At 38.8% G+C, this 22,696-nt stretch overlaps 1 protein-coding gene across 3 annotated transcripts in view; it reads right to left on the bottom strand.

Annotated features, from left to right (window-relative positions):
- CHN1 (chimerin 1) overlaps positions 1–22,696 on the bottom strand; it is an 89,617-nt gene that overhangs the window by 61,354 nt on the left and 5,567 nt on the right. For all 3 annotated transcript variants that reach the window (XM_079310353.1, XM_079310355.1, XM_079310354.1), the window contains 2 exons: positions 8,721–8,759; positions 5,470–5,525 (listed from right to left, as the gene is read on the bottom strand). In XM_079310353.1, the coding sequence (XP_079166479.1) occupies positions 5,470–5,525; positions 8,721–8,759 (95 nt within the window). The remainder of the gene's footprint in view (positions 1–5,469; positions 5,526–8,720; positions 8,760–22,696) is intronic.

The raw sequence follows: 22,696 nt of genomic DNA, 5'->3' as shown, positions 1-22,696 counted from the left end.
CAGGGCATCTTCAGAGTACTTGAAAGTCTTAAGAAAATTTATAATATACCTTGTGCAAACATTTGAAAATGTCAACTTGCAGATGACTGGAACAAAGCATCTGAAAAAACCTCCACAGGACTTCCAGGCATTTGTAGCTAAGCTTGCAGTTCATTTCAGTGGATTATGAGTTAAAAAGGAAAATAACTACTTCTGTTAACATTGTCTCTACTGATCAGCTTTACCAATTTACAATAACTTCAGCATAAATGTTGATGTGCAACACTGTGCATGACTTAGTGCAGCTGGAACCTCAATTCACTGAGTTTTAGTGCCTGCTTATTTGTGTTTTAGGGGGTTTTTCATCACTTTTTACATTTATGACAATATTAGGGGGTTTTGACATCTATATTGACATACATTAAGACTTTAAGAAAATTCTATCAGAACTCAGCAGGGGCCTTCTAATTCACTCAGAATGACTGGGCTACACACACAGTGTGGTTTGTGTGCATTAAAAAAAAACTCTGTAAGCCAAATTTACCATGTAAGACAGTAAACACTGTTCTCAAGCTTTCTATAGAGCTTCTGACAGGTGTTGTTACACCAACCCCTTGCAACTTAGACACAGTGTTTATTCTTATCCTTAACTGCACTGGAACCAGAAGCAACATGCAGTTTTCTTGGTCTTTTGTGTTTCCTTGGTCTTCAAAAAGTTCCTGCCAGACTGTATTCTACAAAATTAATTCTACAAATGACAACCACAGGCACCCACATATCCTCCCTTTGCACACAAGCACTGAAAGCCAAAACAGTTCAGTTCAGAAGCTTTCTTAGCTTAACTTTCAGTCTGTCATTCATAAGTTAAGGAGACAAAGCCAAATCATCTGGACTGAAACTAGACCACCTAAGAAAGGAAATACATTTTAAAATAAGATGATAGCAAGAAATCCGTCCTATTAGCTAAAGCTGATAGCTGACAATACAGTGTTTTTTGTCCAAAAATACTGCAGATTTTTTTTCTAATTTAGCACTATTTTGGGACCAAAGCATTGCTGAGTGTAAGGGCAGCCACAGTTGATTCTTTTTCTTTGTACCCAGCAAAGATCAGCCAAACGCTGCCTTTTGAATTCTCAGGATTTTTACTTACAGGAAAAATTTCCTGTTGCTGTTTGCTTGGCAAGGTTTCCAAAATTGCTTCTAACTTGGAAAAAAAAAAGGGGGGGGGAAAAGCATGAGATAATTGTTTTCAATGTGTTTATTTGTACACCACTAAGGCCACGGGAAAAAAATGAAAGTCTCCCTATGATACCTTTAAGAAAAACAAAGATGAACAAGATATCCACCATTGCTTAATTTATCATTTTTTCAAACTGATGTATACAGGCAATGAAACCAAACTTTTGAACAGACAAATCTGGCAGACTTGGCAAGCACCTTATAGTAAACATTGCTTTGGAAAAGAGCTTAGCTATCATGAAATATGGAAAGCCATCCTGGTCAAATACCATAAAGCCACCTTTACAAACAGCTCTAACCAGGATGTGCATTATATTTGTCCATGTATTCTATCTTTCTTGACCATTTTCACAATACTACAAAGAGATGCTGTTCAACAGGCTTGTTAACTATTAGCACTGAATTAGGATGAAGCCTCCTACAAAGGACAGAAAAAGCCAGTGATTTTAATTATCTCCATACTATGTATTTTTTCATATAGTTATTTAAAATTGTTCATGGAATGCTTTCATATATCAGTCAAGGCTGCCCTAAATATGCCTATGCATGTACATATGTATATAAGATTATATGCACAAAAACAAATTAATTTCATGGAGGAAATACAGTATTAATTGAACAAACAACACTATAATTTGCATGCAAGCCTCATGAAGAAGTCAATAACCTTATAATGCTATGGAATCATCAACTTTAACCTCATCAAGTATTAAAAGACTCAGCTCTGCTGCACCTTCACAATAAAAAATCCCAAATGAATGCAATGCTCTTTTTACTTCAGCGTCTCTCCACTGATCTGTGTGTTGCTCTGATATGAAACTGGTGTAGCAGAGCAGAAACTTGAATTCTTTGTATTTGAGAAGCATTTCAAGTTAAGTAGGTCATTCTGTTGAATACACCTCTCAGTATCAGCACTTGTACAATGTGTGCCTTCGCACATGAAATAAAGGGTTGGGGGTTTTTATGATTTTCATGTGCTTTTTCCCCTAATCATTACTCCTGCTTGTGTCAACAAGTGGATTACAATAAGGCAAGAAGAACAATTTATGTGCTAATACTTCACCAAATTACATATTGTTCTTTCCCACTGACCTCTTTGATGTTCTTGGGACCAAAATTCTCTTCCTAATATTTATTAAATTGTTTATACAGCTGAATAATTCAAGCACTTAGGAAAGGATTCTGCTCCCCACTGACTCATGCATGGCTGCTAATAGAAACCCAGCTGAGAAAGAACAGATCACAAAGCTCAACATAAGCAGGAGAGGCTGAGACCAGAGAGAAAGGTTAACAAGTTACTGCTTGCTGAATATATTTTCACTCAAATCAGCTCAGCTGCATAAATTGTTCAACACTTATAATGAAAAATTGTTATCTGCACTATAAAGAATTCATGCAGAAGTAGGAAAATGCACACTGATAATGTACTGATAATCTGAATTCTTCAATTTTACCTTTATTAGTTAAAAATAAGCTTCCAAGAACATTTTTTTAAAATGAACTAATTCTTCAATGATAAAATGTGTATTTTTTTTTTGTTCACTCTGACACAGGGACAGTTCTACACTTAAAGTTCATCATATGTCATAATCTTATTTAGGAATAAATTCATAGAAATTTTGCATGGAAAATTGCAGACACTAATGTGCTGAATTTCTTTCTCCACTGATGACAGGACTTAGCAGTGTTTCAATTGTTCATGATTCTTTTGCAATTCCCCCTTTGACTGTAACAGGCTAGAGGCCACCACTCATCCATAGCAAATTTTACTTTGTAAATCAGTCCAACTTTTTATTTACTATCTCTATTAGAGCTAATAAAATTTTCCAATTAACAGAATTTAAATTCAGTGAAAATGAGGATGAGAAACTTGTAGTAGTCAGTGTGATTTGTATTTGAAGAAGATTTACACAGATGCTTTCAGATTTGGCTGGCAAGTTTCTTGTTCTATTCTAAAAAGAGGGCAATCTGTATCTGATCAATAGCTGAACAATTTCCATCACCCCAGAGACAGGAAAAATTTTTAATTTTCAGATACTGAATACAAATTTATGTCTCTGCTTATGTGCCTGGATTAGCTAATAGTATTCTAAGAAATACTATGAAGAAGAACAAAGCTTTTCTCTGCAGCCAAACCAGCCTGGGATATAATGCCAACCTATCTTACTGAAGATCCCAGATTCCTTTATCAGTTTACAATTTCTCCCTGACAGGGTACATATACTTTGTGCAAATACTTACAAAATAATTACAATTGTCATGTTAAGCATAGTATTATTTCCTTAACTGTGTTTGTACTTTCAATTATGGGTTTTTAAAATTTCTTTGTTGTTTTTATTTTTTTTCTTTTAAAGAAATCAAAATATATACAGAAAAATGAAGGCTCTAATTCAGTGGGAATTAAAACATTCACAAAGGAGATCCTCAAAGCATCTAACTGAAGAAATTGAAAAATTTTCACCCATCACCACAAGAGTCAGGCAACTTTATGAGCATTACACTTTTAGTCTACCACTATGGGAGTAAACAACAGCAGGACTCAAAGATAGGACTCAGAAAATAAAAGGCTTACAGTGATTGTACAGGCAGGATGTCAGCACCTCAAGGAACAGTGTCAGAGGGCTACCAAAAATCTCTTCAAGGTTTTACAATATGCCTGTGTACACATAATCACACACACATCATCACCTCTTCCACCAATGAAATACTTCTGAGGAAAGGAAGGAAAAAGCAACTATCCAACAGTATTTTACAACAATAAGCACAATTCATTGGAGGCAAGGAATAAAATACTTCATCCTATCCAGGTGAGCACTCTGAATTCTAAGCCTGTATTGTAATAGTAAGCTTTTACAAGACTTCAGATACCTGTGTATTAGTGCAATGAAAAAATATACCATAGACAACACTCAGAACAGAACCTTCTTAATAATGTTGCAATGGGAATAAAAAACTAGAAAACTTTCATTTTTTCAAAGCTTGCATCCTATCTTCTGTAGCTATCTTTCCTTCAAATCTCCATCCAACCTTATTTGATGCACCTAAGATATCTGCTTAACAATTTTAACTGGAATACCTCTGCTTGGATGCTCGTTAACAATAGAAATCTTTGTCAAAACAAAACTTTTTACTATAATTCTTGAGTTACAGCTATACCTTTTTTAGAAATATCAAATAAACAGAGGAAAATGAGTGCTTCCATTAAATGCACTACTTTACTTTTGTTAAATCTCTATATTTTATTTTGCAAATTCACAGACTACTTCATAGAATCATGGTTGGACTTTCGGAAAAATGACAGAGAACTGCCTGTTTAATTTTGTCAAGTAATGCTCCTTGTGATTGAAGTTATAAGCTATTAATGTTCCTCTTGGAGAGAGCTACATCCTTCTGTATTTAATACTATGTCAAAGCAACTAACATATCCCAAAGATTAATTTTCTTTCTCTTGGCACGTGATAAAAATACTCAAGTTTTATTGCAGCAATGTAATAACTTCCAGTTATTCAGTAAGAGCTGTGTTTTGTAATACTGCCTAACATTTCATCATTTTTGAAATTGAAATTACTGTTTCTCAGGTTCTTCAGTGAAGCTGCAGGATGGATGTAGTTATGAGTAAATCTTGCTGGCAGCAGTGTTGGTGCCAGCTAAAGGCTCGAGCACCAGAGCCCTGCAGAGGTGCTGCTGTGCTGAAGGCAGCTCAGGGCACTGTACCAGTGTGGGGCACCCAGCAGCTGATCCCATGAGCATCCCTGTCACTGCCTGTCCATGGGATCCTGCTGTTACCACTTCAGTCCATCAGATCTGGGGCTCTGCAGATCTTAGGTCCTGCTACTAATGAGCCTTAAGTACTATGATTCAAACAGCAGCACCAGGGGAGATTTTAGCCTTCTCTCTGCTGATTTATTTCACACATCTAGCAGTGATGTCTGTACCAACAGGTGAATCATTCCCTTGTACAGCTCTGCTCTTGCTTCTGTGAATTTCTGATGAGAAAAGGAGGAGAAAAGGTATGTTTCCATGTATCTAAGAATGAAAAGGTAGTAAATGATTCTCAGTAAATGATGATATGCATCAAAATGCTTTAAATTCCACTTTTAGAGCAAATGGATTTCTGAGTACCAGTGCCTCAAGGCTACTCACTGTAATCACAGCACAAAGTGCCCCAAGGAACCACCCTTTGGGCTGGACACAATTAAGTACAGACATGGCATTACTGGAGTGTATAAAACTGAACACTGGGATACCTACCTCACGAGTGCAGGTTATTCTTCTAGGATGGGGAGCTTCCTGTTGCAACTGATACACTGGAAGGAGGCAGAAGTTAAATTCTAATTAATACAGAATCATAGTGCACATTTTAACATTAAACATTGTGGTTTAAATAAAGGAGACTTTCTGCAACGTTTAACACAAGGATATCAACAATATACAAATTTACCAACAAGCAGTCAGAAAAAAAGAATGTTGCAAGCCAAAACAGGATATTGATTTTCTTTACAACAAAATTAACAAGTAATATGGAATAAGTGGTGAGATCAGACAAGTTTCCAACAAACAGATCAGAAAAATAATCATAATAAACACAAACTAAAGTTCATTATATGTCAAATCAGGCTGCTGTCAGCCTCCCTTCAGGAAGCAGATGGAGCCCAATCCCACTATGCTGGGCACACACCCAGGCATCTGCAATATGTTAAGACTTTACAAGAATCACTCAGAACTGGACACTCAAACCCTCTGCCTTTGCCACTGCTCAGTGAGGACCCTTCTGAAGAAAAAGATGGCCTTTGCATTTGCAGATCTAAAGGCATAACAAGTTGAGTAGCAGAGTAAAATAGCTAAGGCCCAAATTATGACATACACTTACTTACATTTATATCTTCCCTCCTCCTGTTTCTCTATTTTTAAAATAAGCTTCATCAAGCCAGAAAAAATCTTTGCAACCAGATGTAAATTTAATGCTACTAGAATATGCAGACTTTCTAGTATAATACCAAGAGAATTACTTTCCACTTCTATGCCAACTGATTCTGGTTTGGCAAGTCACCTTTAAAATGAAGCTGTCAACACCAAGTTAGTATTTCAATAGTACAGTAGAAATGGTAAAATGAACATTTGGCATTGTAATTGTTTAAAATTAAATTATGTTTCAATCATTAGTACAAATACCAAGGTCTGCATTGTGCTATCTCCCTCTTCAGATAAGACCACACATTAATTTAACCAATACATTTTGACTTAATTAAAATTCTCATTTGATCCCAAGTCTTTTCCACTGGCAAATGCTGTATTTATGTGTCAACCTACATGGGAATGGAGAAAATGGCAAGATGCCCAATGACCACTGAATCATAAGATAAACTGGAAAAATACATTCCCTTTGTTCCAAATAAAAAAACCTAATGGTTTTTCCAATTGCTACTAAAATCAGTCATTTCTATACTGGGAATGTAATACAAAAATGATTTTTGCAAGTGATGAAGAACAGCACACTGGTATATAAAAGTGCAATTATCATTTTAGGCATAGCATTACCATTTATATTGCCAGCACATAGATTTCCTAGCTTCTATTGTAAAAGCTGTATTTGATAGTACTGGAGCTTGTCCATATCTAATTCTAAAAACTGCAGAGCCAAGTTCAAAGGAAAAAAAAAAAAAATGAAAGAGCAAGTTAAGATCTTTCTGAATTTCACAAAAGAGCAGTGGAGACCCACAATCAGCATGCTCCACAGAAACTGGCTGAAAACTGAGAACTAATTCCCACCTTACTTCAAGCCAGGCTGAAAAGATTTTCTGAAAGGAAATTCTTTTTCACCAATGGCAACACCTTTCTCTCCTCTTCCAGTAAGAAGCACAACAGGCTGACTAGCTAAGTTATAAAACAGGATTCCTATGGCTCCTCCTCAAACTGATGTATGCAATTCAAACTGTTCAACACCAGTTTCCTTGCAGTAATTATTGTCAGGGAAGCCAAACAAGACACTCCTCTTGGTCTGTCATGAGACAGAAAGCAATTCAAACCTTGGGATTCAGAGCTTACTTCTGAAACACAGGAAGGTTCACCATGGCAGGCAAACCCTGATGTTGTAGGAGAGTGGGTGAACACAAACCATACATGCAAACTGTGTTGGAGAGTGGGTGCACATTTGCACATGCCCAGGCTTTCAGCTTCTGTCAAGGTACCAATGAAGATCTGGTATCAGAGAGGTTCAACCTCTCTGTTATAGATGATGGTGTGGAATAAGCTGAACAAGGAAGCAGTGTTCCCTGAGTTCACAGGTACAGAGCTGAAAAAAAGAATCAAATCTGCCCTCTTACACTCACTCTCTTTCTAACCATGGTTCTCACCTAGCCTTTAATTCCACATCTCTCATTAAAAGTCTCTCACAGCAGGATGGAAACCTTTTAAAGTAACTACATTTTCTCAAGTGCCAAATCTCCTCAACCTTTAGAAAGCAAACATTTTCACAATGTGAAATGTTGCTTGAGCAAATCCCTTTATCCAGCCTGAAGACACCAAGCTGAATATATACAAAGTAATGCAAATGTAAGTCTGACATCCCTTAACTGTTAAGTGTGTTATACACACAAACATTCTGTTTTCAAAATCTGCTCTCCACAGAAGACTCTTCTTTCTTGCTGTGGTTCCTCAAAATGTCTCACATCTTGGTTTTTAGGTCTATAAAGAACTAGAATTTATAGGTGAGCCACTATGGGAAACTATGATGCTATTTTACATTTTTCTCATGTTCTCTTCTGTGTCCCTAAAGCTCTATTTGCACAGCCAAATAAGAGGTCATTCCTTTACATGGAATTCTTTTGCATTTAAAAATGGCTGTTTGCTGCCTTTTTTTTCTTTTTTCTTTTTTTTTTTCCTTTTTAAAATAAAAATCAGCAAGTTGTGAAGCTCCCAAGAGAGTGGCACTCTGATGCAAGGCCAGCTCCCCTGGGCTAGGGCACACACACCCCAAGAATTGCAGAGCATGGGCACGCTGGTAGCAAACCAGGCCCTTCTAGTCAGGGCTTCAAAAAACCTGCTTGGGATTTGTCACACCAGGCCAAACAAATGCTCTCATTTTACTACATCAGCAAATTCCTGAAGAAAATAATCTATGCTTTCTTAACCAGCTCAAGCTTAGCTCTATAGATGCAAGGCACTAGATCACAGGAGCCCCAAAAGTTTGCAAGGATACCAACTTTAAGGCCTGAATGGAGTTTATGTAAAAGCCCTGGTCTAGGCAAACCACTATAAGCAAGATCAAGCAGGAGTGGGACAACTCCTGTTAATAAGGGGCAGAGAATCCACTCCTCTAAATAATCTGTGTTCACTTGTCCTTGGGGGCAGTTCTACTGCACCTATCTCTAAACAAGTGAGCCCCTTTGATGCTGCTTAAACTCACATTCTGATTAAAAGAGAAATGAGTCTTTTAAAGCATCCAACTGAGACTTTTCCAGCTCTGACTAGGGAAAAAAATCCCAAAATACTGAGATACTTACAGTAAGATTTCCAAACAGGTGGTCTGTATTCATCAGTATCTGAAAGAAAACAAAAAAATCTTAATGTTGAGTAGGAAACATTTTAACACATGAAGAACCTGCAGAGTCACTTGCAGAATTATTAAAATAATATTGCACCTAGGTTCCAAACTTACTTTTCACTATTACAGAACAAATTGTTAAATTTCCCTCTTTTTTACTTAAACTAAAAATGTGAAAAGATATTTTCTGTATCCACCTAGAATAAAAACTATAGAAACAAATCTGAAAAAAGGCAAAAATGTAGATCAGAAGACAGCATACTGTGAGGAGGAAGGAGAATGTATATTATTTTATTATGCATATATCTGTAAGTTTACACCAGAAAGATTTTTTTTAATCTCAATTTATATTCCAGTAAGTGAGTTTCCATGCAACTTAGTCCTGCCATTAGCTTTTTCCTCTTCTGGATGGCAATTAACAACTCTAAAATAAAATCAGAGTATGCAGAAACAGCAAAAGATTTTGGAAAAAGAAGGGATCTTTTTTCACAGTGAGTACAAGCTCTTTTTGGAATCAGTGAGTATATATTAAAAGTTCCAACATATTTCTACTCCAAGATTTTAACTCTCAAATAAAATTAAACAAAAAATAAAATCTCAATGTCTTCTAAGTTCTGTCACCCTTATGACTTGCCTTACAACTGATCTGACATTCTGAGCTCAGGGCTAGGCTGCAAACTTTGATTCTGATCCACTGTTCCATTGCTCTGATCAGCTTCAGTTCTGATGCCACAAGTCACCAAGGCTTTCAGCAAGATGCTGTGCTTATCTGCCTTGGAGCTGGTGGGAATTATTCCATCCTCATGGCACCACAGGGTCACAAGCTGAGCCACCCACACAGCCAGCCTTGGTCTGAAGCCACTTCTGACTGCAGCCTGAGCCCTGTGTGCAATCATCTGCTCGCTGGAACTACCTGCTGCATCCAACAAAACATGAATTTCTACTTTTTATTATAAGGTTACATAAAGATCAACACTCTGGGAACCTGCTGCTTGACTTTTGGCCTGAGTGGCATCTCCACTTGAGAGTCCTTAAGGCCTGCAAAACTGAGCCTGAAGCTGAGATTTTGCTTAGCCTCCCCTTAGAGTAAGCAATCTGTCTTCTTCAGATACTTGCTGTAGTCCATCTCTCACACATAGTCAAGTCAAAAATCTCTAAACTAGAGCTTAGTGGAAGGAGACATTTTCTATTTAACTGGCACAGACTTTGCCAGACCCTCCAGAACACTCCCTACCCTGGCTGCACTGTAATTTTGTTCCATTTTTTACCCCATATTTTAGCTCTACACATGAAGAGGGTGCAGTCCTTGCAGACCACCTTGGTGGCAGTGGCTTTGATAAATACAATTCATTATGAATTTATTATTAAGGCAGCATTCAGTTAAACTGCCATCCCCCTGAATATGATGGGGTTTGATCTTTGGAAAGTCCTGCAGATGCTCTGCCACATCCTGCAGATCAGCAAGAACACCTTGGAACTGCAGAGAGACCTTAAGCAGCTCGTGCTTCACTGTGGCAGTAAAAGCAAATCAGCCCAACAGATGCAGCCAGGGTTATTCATTCCTACTTTGATACCTTTAATTAAGGCAGTGCCAGTCGATTCATTCCAGAAGCACTGAAACATGATCCCTTAGCAATGCAATGTCACATGGAAAAGGGGCAAAATTTTAAAGTAAAAATAATACCTTTATTCCCAGAAGACAGCTCTTACCCCACCACCTGAATTTACTTTTGATATAGTCTGGGTTTTGGCAATATATGCACTAGCTGAATTTACAAATAAATAATTTAAGTAAAGGACAACACACACTGTATTTTTAAAATATGAGCTGACTGTTATGAAAATACAAATATCTTGGCAGTCTAACCTATACTTGCTCACACTCAAGCCATACAGCTCAGGGCATCATGGTTATAAAACTAAAAAGTGACAATATTTGTGCCAAACAAAAAACCTCAAACCTTGTTAAAGTCAGGCAAGAACAGCAGTTACTTTCATACAAGAAACAGCTAACATTCAGAAATGGGAAGGAATGATTTATGTTATGCAGCTGTGCAGAAGGATTTTGTTAGAAAAAAAAATCTGTCGGTGAGCTTTATTGCCTTTACAGTGTGAGAATACCCTCAGGCCATCCCACATGAGGTAATGAAAAAACAGAAGGTCATTTCTATTGTGATTTTTTTTAAAAAAAAAGTGTAGTAGCAAACATTAACCACAGTAAAACAGTGAAGCAGAGGGTTTGCAGTGTTTGTTTCTGAGCATGTTTCTGTTACTAAAACTAGATGAAATAGAATAAGCATAAACACCAGCCCTGTCTATTAACAACTGTTTTTAAACAAATCTGTTTTTAAAGGTTGACCAATGTGGTCCTGTTTAATACATGTAAAAGTATTTAGAAATTCATTATTAGGAAAAGGGTTTGATTTTCAGATAGTACAGGCTTTCATGTACAGCATCTCCAATTAGGCATCTGAAAAGCACTTACAGGCATGATAAAAAACCCACAGAAATGTGGAACCCAAAATACATTTTCTCGCTAATGCTGCAGCACTTTCTAATTAACGCAATAAACTCTGCACTGTCAGTTCTCAGATTTTTTTCACAGTAACTCAGCTCTGGTAAATGTTTCCAGGATAAAATAATTTTCTACAAGCTGTGCATCAGGTTCTATCTTAACTGTATTTTCTGCCCTAAGTGAGATGCAATTCACCTTAAAGCTACTCTTCTCCAAAGAGAGCTGATGCTATCAGTTCTCTCCAGATGAGATCCTACCAGCACTGCTCAGATTTTTACCAGTATGAAGGCACTGTCATCAGCAAGGACATTTCAGATCAGGGATACTGCCCATGTACATAAAGCACAATTTCCAACTGAGACCAATTTCAAGCTGACAGATACTTTCCCTCAGAATTAGCTGGGCTACAAACACACTGCAGATGATATGCACTTAAAAATGACACAGATTCCTCATAAGCCAAATTTATCATGGAAGACAGTAAACACTTTTCTTCAGCTTTCTATAAAGCTCTTTCTATAAAGCTTCTGACAAGTGTTGTTACACCAACTTCACCCTGAGCAACTCAGACAGTGTTTGTTCTTCCTCTGGCAGTTTTTACAAGCAATATTTATTGCCATCAGTTCACATATGTAGAATCCTGAGGATGACATGATCCAAGTGGTTCATACTTTCTCACTTTGTTTCATTCAGAAGTGCCATGTTTCCTGAAGATGTACCTTTGGTTTCCTTATATCCTAATAACAGGGAAAATTCTGGATACTCAGCACTTCCTTGCCATCATCTTCTTTACTCATAACACACTCTCTTTTCCAGGAGTTTGCCTTCCCCCAGCCTTAGCAATCTCCATCTGCATGCAAGATCTCTCCCCTCATCCTAGAGCAGTGCTTTGGTTTGCTTCCCAAAGCTGTCCTGTTGGGACTCACCTATCCATCCTCTCTATCTGCTCAGCATCTCATTATCAAGCCATCTTGTCTCATCTTGTCTCTACTCCAAAGTTCCTTGCAATTGCTTAAATGCAGAGAAAACAGAGACAGAAAGAACAGAAAGTCCAGAGCAGCACAACAGGCAGCTTCTGGCAACAGTCAGAAATATCACAGTGGGCAATTGCTCTCTGGGTCCAGAGTGCCCTCCTTAGAGCAATTCACATACACGGACACACACACACAAAAAAAAAGAAAACAAAAGAAAACAAAAAACCCCCAAAAAACCAAAAAACACCTATGCATCTTGAGCATGAATCAGCTGCAATTAAGAATTGAAAAGCATAGACTGACCATCAGAAATACTCATTTCCACAGAAATGGGCTTCTGCCATAGACAATCACATAGCCATCAGGAGTTCATACACAGACAAACATTAGGAGAACATCTCAGATTTTCCATAAACACAAACGTGACTAATTGTGACATTACAATGTAGCATTTCTCTATGTTATTTTGTTTCTTTCTTATCCACTCCTATTTTATCCACTATATAAATTTGGACAACTGCAGTACTTTCAGAGTGTACATTTTAACTGCAGATATGAAAACCGTTACTATTGCCTTAAACTGTTTAAAGTGCTTGCCTTTGTGTATTCCTTTTAAAGAAAGAATAAAAATGTTTACCTCTGCTCAAAATGGCTGTTTCTCTCCCCACCAGAGATCAGCCAGTTCAAGGGTAGAAGAACAGCAGCAGCTTAACTCTGCATGGTAACCCCATAAAGCCATGTAGAACTTACTGCTGAAAATTCTGATTTTTCTGATTCTTACTGCTGATTTCCTGCTGAAAATTCAGTTTTAGTTTTCTTTTACTGGATGTCAGTAGCTGCATCTTGGTCATCTCTAACATCAGAGATTAATGCTGTCTGGGAGGAAATAATAATCTATCTGCTCAGACAGCAGCTTTTACTTCAACCTTTGGTTTTATTTGATAGTATCTCTATTAAATACAAGTGAGGCCTCAGGTGGGGAACATTTTGGAAGAGGCCAGTTCTCAGCAATGTGGACCAAATACCAACATGATTAGGAGAAAAACAAAAGTCTGATTTCATGTTGTGAACTGGTCTAGGACCAAAGAATGGTGTAAGTCACAAATATGAAAAGATGCAAGAAAGTATAAACATTCTTCCATAAGCTACAGCTAAGCACTAACCAGAAAGTGTGAGCTGTAAGATGCTAATCTTGCTTTGTTTGGCAGCAGCATATATCAAAAATTAGCTCCTGGGGAGATTCATGACCAGCCCAGTGGATATGGCCAACAGACTCCTTTTTGTGCCTGAAAAGCAATTTCTAGAAAATTTGTCTCCAGACCCCAGATCTTCCTTATTAGCACCTTCTCTATGCCCAAAGGATGCACATAAAAAAATCACTTGACTTAGAGGAAAAAAAAAACCTGCATAATTTATTTGCTGGTGAGATTCTCAAGCCACAAAAAACAGCACAGTTGAACAGAAAATGTCATTTCATCTCTGTTTTTCAGAGTAGAAGTGCCAACAGCATTTCAGAAACTAAGCTCAAGCCATCACAAAATGTTTTCAGCAGCAGCCAAGCAGGCCCTAGCAGTGAGGGCTTTTACACACTCCAACCAAAATAAAACTCAAACTGCCCTGAGCTAATTGAGGATGAATACAGCCACTGCCCTAGGCAGCAGCACTAAACCAGATGGGCCACAACTCCATGGTTTCAGGGTAAATATGAGAAGCTGATCTTTGGCTGCAGCAGCAGCACTGGAAGCTTTTGCAGGAGTCTCTGTGCAGCTGGCAGCAGGAGGGGAAGATGAAGCCAGCAGCTTCTGGAGAGGGGCAGCAGGAAACACCAAACCATCCCTGTCTGTAGTGTGTGTAGTGAAGAAGTAAGGGACACACAAACTACCATCTTTCATTGCTCCTAGACATGACCTTGGGATGCCCCTTTCTTTGCACAAAGCCTCTCTGCACCCCTCTGCAAGCAGGAGCAGTGAGTTAGTTTTCTTAAACAAAACCACTTATACTGCTATTTTACAAAAAAAAAAGTTGGAGCTTAGAAGTCACTGAATAAATAATGTTAACCAAATGAAATGTTGCTCTAATAGTGACTTAAAACAAAGACATTAATGACAAGAACCTGATGGCATATATGGCCTGGGGCCATGTGGAAAACACTTAGGGTTTCACAGCTGGGCATCACAGAATTTCCTTTGCTTATGGGAAGATCCCCCCAGGGCTGAAAACACCCCAGGCAATAAGCACCACATTTCTGAATGTCAATCAGCAATGATAACTGGTTCTTCTACAATGTTATCTAGTCTTTGATGCTTCTTTAATGCTATCTTTGGCAGACAATTTAATTTGAATTAATAAAAAGAAAAACTTTTAGACATATCAAGGCTCTCCCTAAGACACCAATGCTGTAAGAAGCTTCAGTGCAGAAGTCTCCAAATAAACCACCATCTATTTTCTCCACTTTCTCCAGGTAGGGAAAAGACATCAGGCAGCCATCCAGTTCAACATGCTGGCAGCTGTTAGAGCTCAGCATGGACCTCAGGGGTGTGCAGCTCACCCTCCCAGCAGAGCATCCCCTGCTCTGAGCACTGAAAACAGGCAGCAATAATGAAAGCATCCCCTCACTTGCAAGATGGCACTATATCACACAGACTGCCCCAGGAATTTTTAATAGGACAAAACTTATTTTTATTTGCTCTTTCATCCTCTCATGCTTTTGCTTTTACCACTCCAAAAAAGTACAACTAGGTTTCTAATTATTACTGGAGAAAAAAATGATTAAGTGAAAGTCAGTGTGAACAATGCCCCAGAAAGCTACAAGGGCTAATGGCATTTCTCTGATGTGACCAAGGGGGAGGCAAGAAAGCACACTCAGCAAAAGTGAAGGGGCCTAAAGAAGGGCATACTCTGATAATTACATCAGTGCTGAGGGGAAAAGAAAAAATGGATCTCACTGCCATCCCGTTCTACAAATGTCTGATCTGGCAACAATAAATTCTCTGGGAATGCTTCTAATGGGGTTGAATGAGAGACTCACTGAAAACAGCCAGAGTTCAATGCCTTTTATGAGCAGGTCTACTATTATTGCCTCTTTATGAATGATGGGAAATTTTAAGAAGTAATATTTTGCTTATCACAAGCACTGCTGCAGTGAAATGAACTCATCCTCTAAGTGATTAGATCAGGTTGCAAATCATTCATTTCTAGATTTTCATTTAACCCAAGCAAGGGAAGCAAGTACTCATTTTTCCACCTCTTTGCCAGACATAATACTGGCATATGACTGCATAAGTAATGAGAAATAAAAAATGTTTAAATCCTTTACAGCCAAAAAATTAAAATCAACCTTAAACTTTAAGGTGAAATTTTCACATATGTGATGGTAACAAGCAAGTTTTTCCTCTTTCTCTTGACAGTAGTTTAATGGAGGGGTGGGGAAATACCCCATGAAATCACAGGTAGCTTACTGTTCAAGATAAATTTCAAAACATCTAGTATTATTTCTTAGTGTTGCTGAAAGTATAAAAATTTGGCTCTCAGAGAGGTAAAAAGATGACAAGTGCCACCTTGTGGGCATTTAATAAAGACAGAATTTAATGTTGCTTTCTGTTTCCAGGGAGCTATGTCAGTCTCCAGACAACAGGCTGCTGCTGATTTTCATTATTACTGGGAACACTGTCTTTCCTCTCTAAGAAAAGCCAGACACGATGGGAATTGCTTCCTGACATGGCTTTGCAGGTCAGTGAAAGTAAAACAACAGGCCAAAGGCTGTCCTGTAACCCTCTGTTTACATCACCCACATGTATCCTGAAATGTCTAACAACTTCCAGCTGAAGATGTCAAAATCAAATATGCCTCTCTAATGTATCTATTTAAATGAAAAACAGCATGTCTATTTTTTTTTAATTAATTGTGACAAAAGTGACCATGTCTGTCTGCAGCCCTGAAGAGATGGATCAATGAGTTTGGCAGTTTCCCATCCTCCCTATGAGTTATTTGAAAGGTCTATTTCAGAATAATTTTGCAAGGTCAAAATTTTCAGGAATAGCCTTTATTGGATGAATTGGCTGTTTTAGATTTAACAGGAAATTTTTCCAAGTGTCTTTTAAATCAGTAAAGCAATCTCTTGCCCACTGTAAATCCGGAGTAATGTCAGGTTACACAAGCTTCACACTGCAATCAGACTTCTTTGTTTATAAACCCAGACTGGTTTTCTTTGTAGACACTGTTTTGGTCATGGCTATTGAAGTTTGCAAGGACGGCTGGAGAAATATCTGTTGAGGCAATTGTTCTTATACTGTCTCATTCCAACCATAGCAAGGGATAATATAGGAGAAAACATTTACCCTTTGACATTTCCTTTCCTATTTTTTCTTCTGCAAATCCTTCTTTGTCTCCTATTTTAAAAGTCTGCCTGCACAGAGACAAAGCTCATTTCCCATCTCTTGCTTCACTTCTTTCAAACATTAATAACACTAACAAGGGCACATCAGTTTTACCATAACTTCAAGCCAGTGACAACTGTTATAGCCACAGCCTCAAGGCATTCACAGAAACACTTTTTTGTCTTCATTTCTCTAACACATCTAGCAGGGAATATTGATTGGAGTTTGATTACACAAATATTCTGAACAGTTGCCCTACTAGTGAAAAAGAACAACATGATAAGTATAAAAGTGTCTTCTAGCTGTAAATTCTTCTCCCCTGAATACAATGTCTGCCCAATCAAAGTTGTGCAGAAGAGACCCTAAAAAAGGGACAAGCTCTTTTGAAATACAACCCCTCCATCCATTCCATAATGCCCTAATTTGCTGAATGGGGAGACATGCTTTATCGCTGTTTGCATGGCTGCTTTGATTTGGTTTTCCACACACAACACCAACCTAATGAACATAAGTTCACTTTCCTACTCTAAAACATACTTTAAGTAGAGCATGCTCCAGGTAGAAAATCTGAAAGCTTCACAATTATTTTTGGCAATGCCATGGCTCACTATTATAACTGCAGCCAAAGAACTGTAGTGAAAACTCTTCACCCAACAGCCACTCCCTGTTTATAGCATTACATCCACCTTTTCCATAATCATTTTCCTCCTTGGCAGGCTCATCTGCTGCACTAGGCAGGAACCAGACAAAGGAGAGAGAGCAGGGCCAGTCCATGGAGCAGCTGTGCTCTGGCTCTTCTCCTGCCCCAGCCAGCACACTGTGGGATTGGAGCAACAGCCAAAAGGGGCTTCAGCAGCTCTGCAAGCACTGAGAGGTTTCCTGCATAGGCTTCCCCTTTGTCCCCAGCTCCTTCTGGGTTTGGGAGGAGAAAAGCACATCAGGGGAGCTGAGAACAGGCTGATGGAAGGAGAGCTGAACAGAGATTTGGTACTGCCCTGAAGGAATGGGAGAAATAGCTGGAAAGCTTGATATGATCAATGCTCAGAGATAACCTCCAAGTCCTTCTTCAGGTAACTCCATGTTTCTTTCCCCCTACAGGAGACAAACTCAGATGGTTTTCTTGTCTCTGTTTTGAAATTGTTTTCTTTTTCCTTTTTTTCTACTATTTAGAAGAAAGACAAATTGGTCCATAAGTAATGGAAACGTGGGTTATCAGCTCTCATGTTATCTTGGCACTACATTAAACAAGTTTTCAACAATTATTAGCTGCATTTCTAAGATATCCAAGTTCTATACTGGAACTAAGATCCCATGGAAATGTCCACAGTGAAAAGCAGACTTAGTCCTACATAATAAGACATCTAAACAGAAAAAAGGAACAGTAGCATTTTCTCTTTTTTGGTTCTTCAGCTCCACTTTGACTTCATAAAAAGAGCCCTTTCGTGGCAATTGACAGCACAGGAAAACACATATAGACAGATACAAGGATAGTGATAGGATGAGACAGATCAAAAATCCATTTTGGAATTTAAAAATGGTCCTGGCCTGAGACAGCTTGGTGAAAACTGCTGTGAGGCAGAATGTTGCAAGCAATTGTCAGAGACTGTGATACACAGGATTTCTGTACAGAAAGAAGGGCAAATGCTAAGACAGCTCTGAGACATGGCAAGCCCTGCCGTGTCTTGCACAGCAGTGGGAGAAGGAAGATGCCAGTTTTTTTACATTTAAAAGTCATGACTAACAGCAGCATCAACAGCACTCCATCAAAAGCACCAAAAAAGCAATAAAAAAAGATCTTTCTGCTTTTGACAGACCTTCCTACTAAGTGAGAAGAAAAGTCACCAAGATGAGTTAGCCAGAGTGAGCTCTCCCTCTGACAGAGCAGTCTCATCTCAGAGGCTCCCTGGGTTCCTGCCCCAGGAGTGCTGCATGCTCTGTCCCACCCTGGGGCTCACCATGCTTTGGGACAGCTGGGACACGGGCTACAGTCCAGCTCCTGCTAATTCAGAGCCTGAAAAAGAGCAAGTCCAGACTAAATGTTCATCTTTGGTCTAATGCAGGTGGATTAGGGTGGGGGTATCTTCTTAGTATAGTATAATTTCAATAAAATATAGGGAATACAAGATGCTCCATCGAGTTACTGCTGTGCTTGCTGCTCTGCCACTGAGGAGGGGCACACTAGGGAGCTGGGAGGGGACTGTGACCACAGCTTGCTTTGACATGATGTGGCATTGGGCAGACACACAGGTCAGCCAGGAACTCCCTGAGCACCACAATAAAGCAACAGCACAGCCACAGGCACATGAGCTCACCACTGGAAATGTTTCCATTAAACCACTGAAGATTTTCCTCAACATTTGTTAAGTTGCATTTATAAATATACTGGGAAAAAAAAAAAAAAAAAGAAAAAAAGAAAAAAGCCAGAAAGGAAATCAGTAGAATTAATTGTTGTGTCAAAATCATGCTTCCTTTATTGGAAGGATAAACCCACATGTGCACATTCCGCCTGTAAGAGAGAGGTGAGGAAGAAGTACATCCTGCTTGAAGCTTTTTTTAAAATGAAAAATTATCCAAGATTGCACTGAAACATTGTGTCCAGATTCACATGGAAACCATAAAGCACAGCTGAAAAACACTGGAAGACTGGCCCTACCAAATAATTCTCAGCAACTTTTATAGTCTGCAGTCTGCTCTGGACTGCCTAAGTATCAAATACTAATTCAGCATTGAGGAGACTGACTTGTACCCTGACAGGCAATGGTCAGGTATTGCACTGAGGCACTGAGTTTGTTTTTCAGAACTGTTCTCTTTTGTTCACAGTCCCCTATTTACATCACACACAAAAAAAAAAAAAAAATTTAGTCTCTCCTTACCCATTGTTGCAGCAGTACTCTAAAACTTTACTACATTAAGTATTTTACTGTGAGGGTGCAGAGGCACTGGCACAGGATGCCCAGAGAAGCTGTGGCTGCCCCATCTCTGCAAGTGTTCAGGCCAGGCTGGACAGGGCTCTGCTCAAATGGAAGGTGTCCCTGCCCCTGGCAAGGAGTGTAGGAACCAAATGACCTTTAAGGTCCCTTCCAGGTGAAACCCTCTGTGGTTCTATGATGCTCTACTGCACTTTCTATTTAATTTAAAACAGTTGCAGTGGTTCTGTAGCTGTAGTAGCACACCACAATACAGTGGGCAACAAAACAGCTCTAGTATTTAGGAAGCAGTTTTACCTTTGTGTTTAGAGTGAAATTTCTCACAAGCAAGCGGCCTTGGGACATTCTGTTTCTAATCAAGAGCAGAAAATATATATTTTTATTTCAGCTTCTTAAATAGCAAGACTGCTCTTGCATCGAAGGAAGCAGGAAGGAGATGGAGATGAGGACTGTAGCAGAGAGGAAACCACCATCTCCCACCAGCATCAGCAGTCCAGACCCAACCATGTGATGTTCTCAGCAGCCACCTGCACCAAAGCTGGATGTGACAGGGGCTTCCTTACAGAATTGACAGGGATCCAAAGGAAGTTATGCTCACTGTGAGCAGGAAGGTCTAGCCTGCAACTTCTTCAGACATCCACAACCAGAGGATGCAGTATACTAATGCATTCTCCCAAGAGACTAAGATTCAGTCACATGAAAAACAGACCACTTTATCACATCCTATCAGCATTAACAAAATTTTAACCAAAAGCAAGCCAGCCCTGACATGACCAGCCTTCCATGATGCTTATCACAGAACAGCTAATAACGTCTTGAAAATAAATTCAGGGATGAATGAATCAAAATATATCATAGAAATTAGACTCACAGAAGAATAAATAGAATTTTATGAGCACAATTTCCAGTAGATTTGAAATCACTTCATTTATATAATTTTCATTTTATATACCTTTTTCATTCACGTGCAGTAAATGTCAAATGCCAACCAATTCTTACACATTCACAGAGGCTGCTGCACACACAGCAACATTATTGGCTTCCCAGCTGGGTGTGACCAACCTTCCTCCCTTCCCCTGCCTAGAATCAGGACAATGACCAATCACCCACTCCACACACAGCACCAGAACAGCATGGAGAACTGCAGGAACTCTTCCCAGCATCTTCCTGGTCATGGCCAGCGAGGGTGCTTGAGCCCCAGATGTTATGCAATTACCAAGTCCTAGCTATACTGTTAAATGCTTTAGAAGACCAAATATTTCAGAGACCTTAAATGGCACTACTCCTTGTTTCAACATAGACTCAAAAAAGCAACATCTAGATGGTTTTTAACTTTCTGCCGTCATTTGTGAAGATGTACAAACCAGACACAATCCATGGCATTGAAAGAATAACCAAGCCAGTTTATGACTTTATGAGGGAGAAGGAAGCATCTCATCTGCTAATAACTGCAGAAGTGCCCTTGGGCCAGGTCTCAGGTCTGTTTCATTCCATTGTGAAGATATTTGTGTGCAGAACTGTACAGTCTCTGTCCACAGGGTGGAGCAGCTCAGTAGTCTGAGCTGTGGATGCTACACCCCATGGTCAGAAAAAACAGAATCGTCCAACAATGCTCATTCAGCTTAGACTGCACAGAGCAGCTCCCTGTGTCTGCACCCCTGGAGGATCCTGATTAATCTGCCTTTATTCAACAAAAATAGCATTGTCTTCCAAAAGGCTTGTGCTTTGAGTTTACTGATTAGAGCAGTATTTAAGCTATTACTATAGTACTGCCACTGCAAGTAAACAACCTTTTCTTGACACTGAGATGTGTTTTCTGTCAATGGAAAACTTTTTGTTTTCCACTTAAAAAAAACCAAAACTGCTAAGACCTCTCAGAGACAAAACCCTAAACCTGACAAAGCAAAAAGCATCAGCTGAGTCCAAAACAAATAGAAGAAACTCCATGTTCATACCTGAAACATCAGCCCTTGGCCAATGTGAAGCGTGCATCAGCAAAACTTCCTAAATCCTCACATTCGGAGAGTCTTTCACTTCCAAATCATCAGATGGGATTCTGTGTTACACAGACTGTCTCTATTCTTAGTGGATCTGATGGTGTCAATAAGGAAATGGATGCAATTGTTCAATGAAGTGCCTGAGCTGATGATAGCACAGGAACATCTCCTTGGAGAAAATTCAAAAAATCTCACCTAAATTCATTACTCGAGCACACAACTGGACACGTCCTTCCCAGTTCCAGCAACAATCCTCAAACATCTGATTTCTTTAGATTGTTATACAATACTCACAACCGACATGAAACACAATTTTGTATTAGCCACTCTGTGAAGCACATTTCTAAAGCACTAAGCTGAGAAGCCATGACTCAAATCCTTGTCTATAGTGTTAGTGTCACTTCTCTGGTATTTTGATCAGTTTATACCAGTTTACTAGTTAATAGATCCTATACAGGTTTTTCTTTTGAAAAGAAAGAGGTAAAACCTTTGCAAGCCTGCTCTCCTTATTTGTTTAATTAGGTTCTATAAATCACGAAAGGTTAGCATAGTACCAAGGAGAAAATATTGTTATGACTCTCAGCACTTGGACACTTTTCCTCCCAGACCCATGAATGGGAGTTGGAAGCTCTAGGTTCTCTCTAAAATAGTTTCAACTTTTAACAAATCACTTTCATTTTTAAATATTAAAAAAACCACAAACCTAAACACTGTACTAATATCCCTAAATAGTTTCATCTAATTAGACTATTTGTAGTTCCCATTGTGACTAGAAGCTGAATTGCTTAAATATCCTCTAAAATTATCTTGGTATCAGTCAGTATTGAATGAAACCCAAGTATTTTAAGCAAGGGCTAACCACTTCAACTGTTGCAACCAGGTTAAAAAGATCACTTTCAATTCACTGCTTTTCTGGTGAAAAAGACCTAGCACAGGCAGTGCCACATGGGATATGCATTCACTTTGCTGCTCATCTTATGCTCCTCCGTTTTCAAAATTCTTTAGATTTACTTTTGTTTTCTTTTGGTCTTGAAGTATCCATGATAGGTGCCATATCATTCTACATTTATGCTCCCTGTAGTGACAAAAGTTCTATCATAAATGTCCCATTTCCATGAAGAAGCTTCCATTACCTACTTCAGTTAA

Source organism: Erithacus rubecula (genome assembly GCF_903797595.1).
Source record: "Erithacus rubecula genome assembly, chromosome: 8".
NCBI classification, from domain to species: domain Eukaryota; kingdom Metazoa; phylum Chordata; class Aves; order Passeriformes; family Muscicapidae; genus Erithacus; species Erithacus rubecula.
Note: the sequence above shows the minus strand (reverse complement) of the source record. Positions and strands in the feature narration are given on the sequence as shown.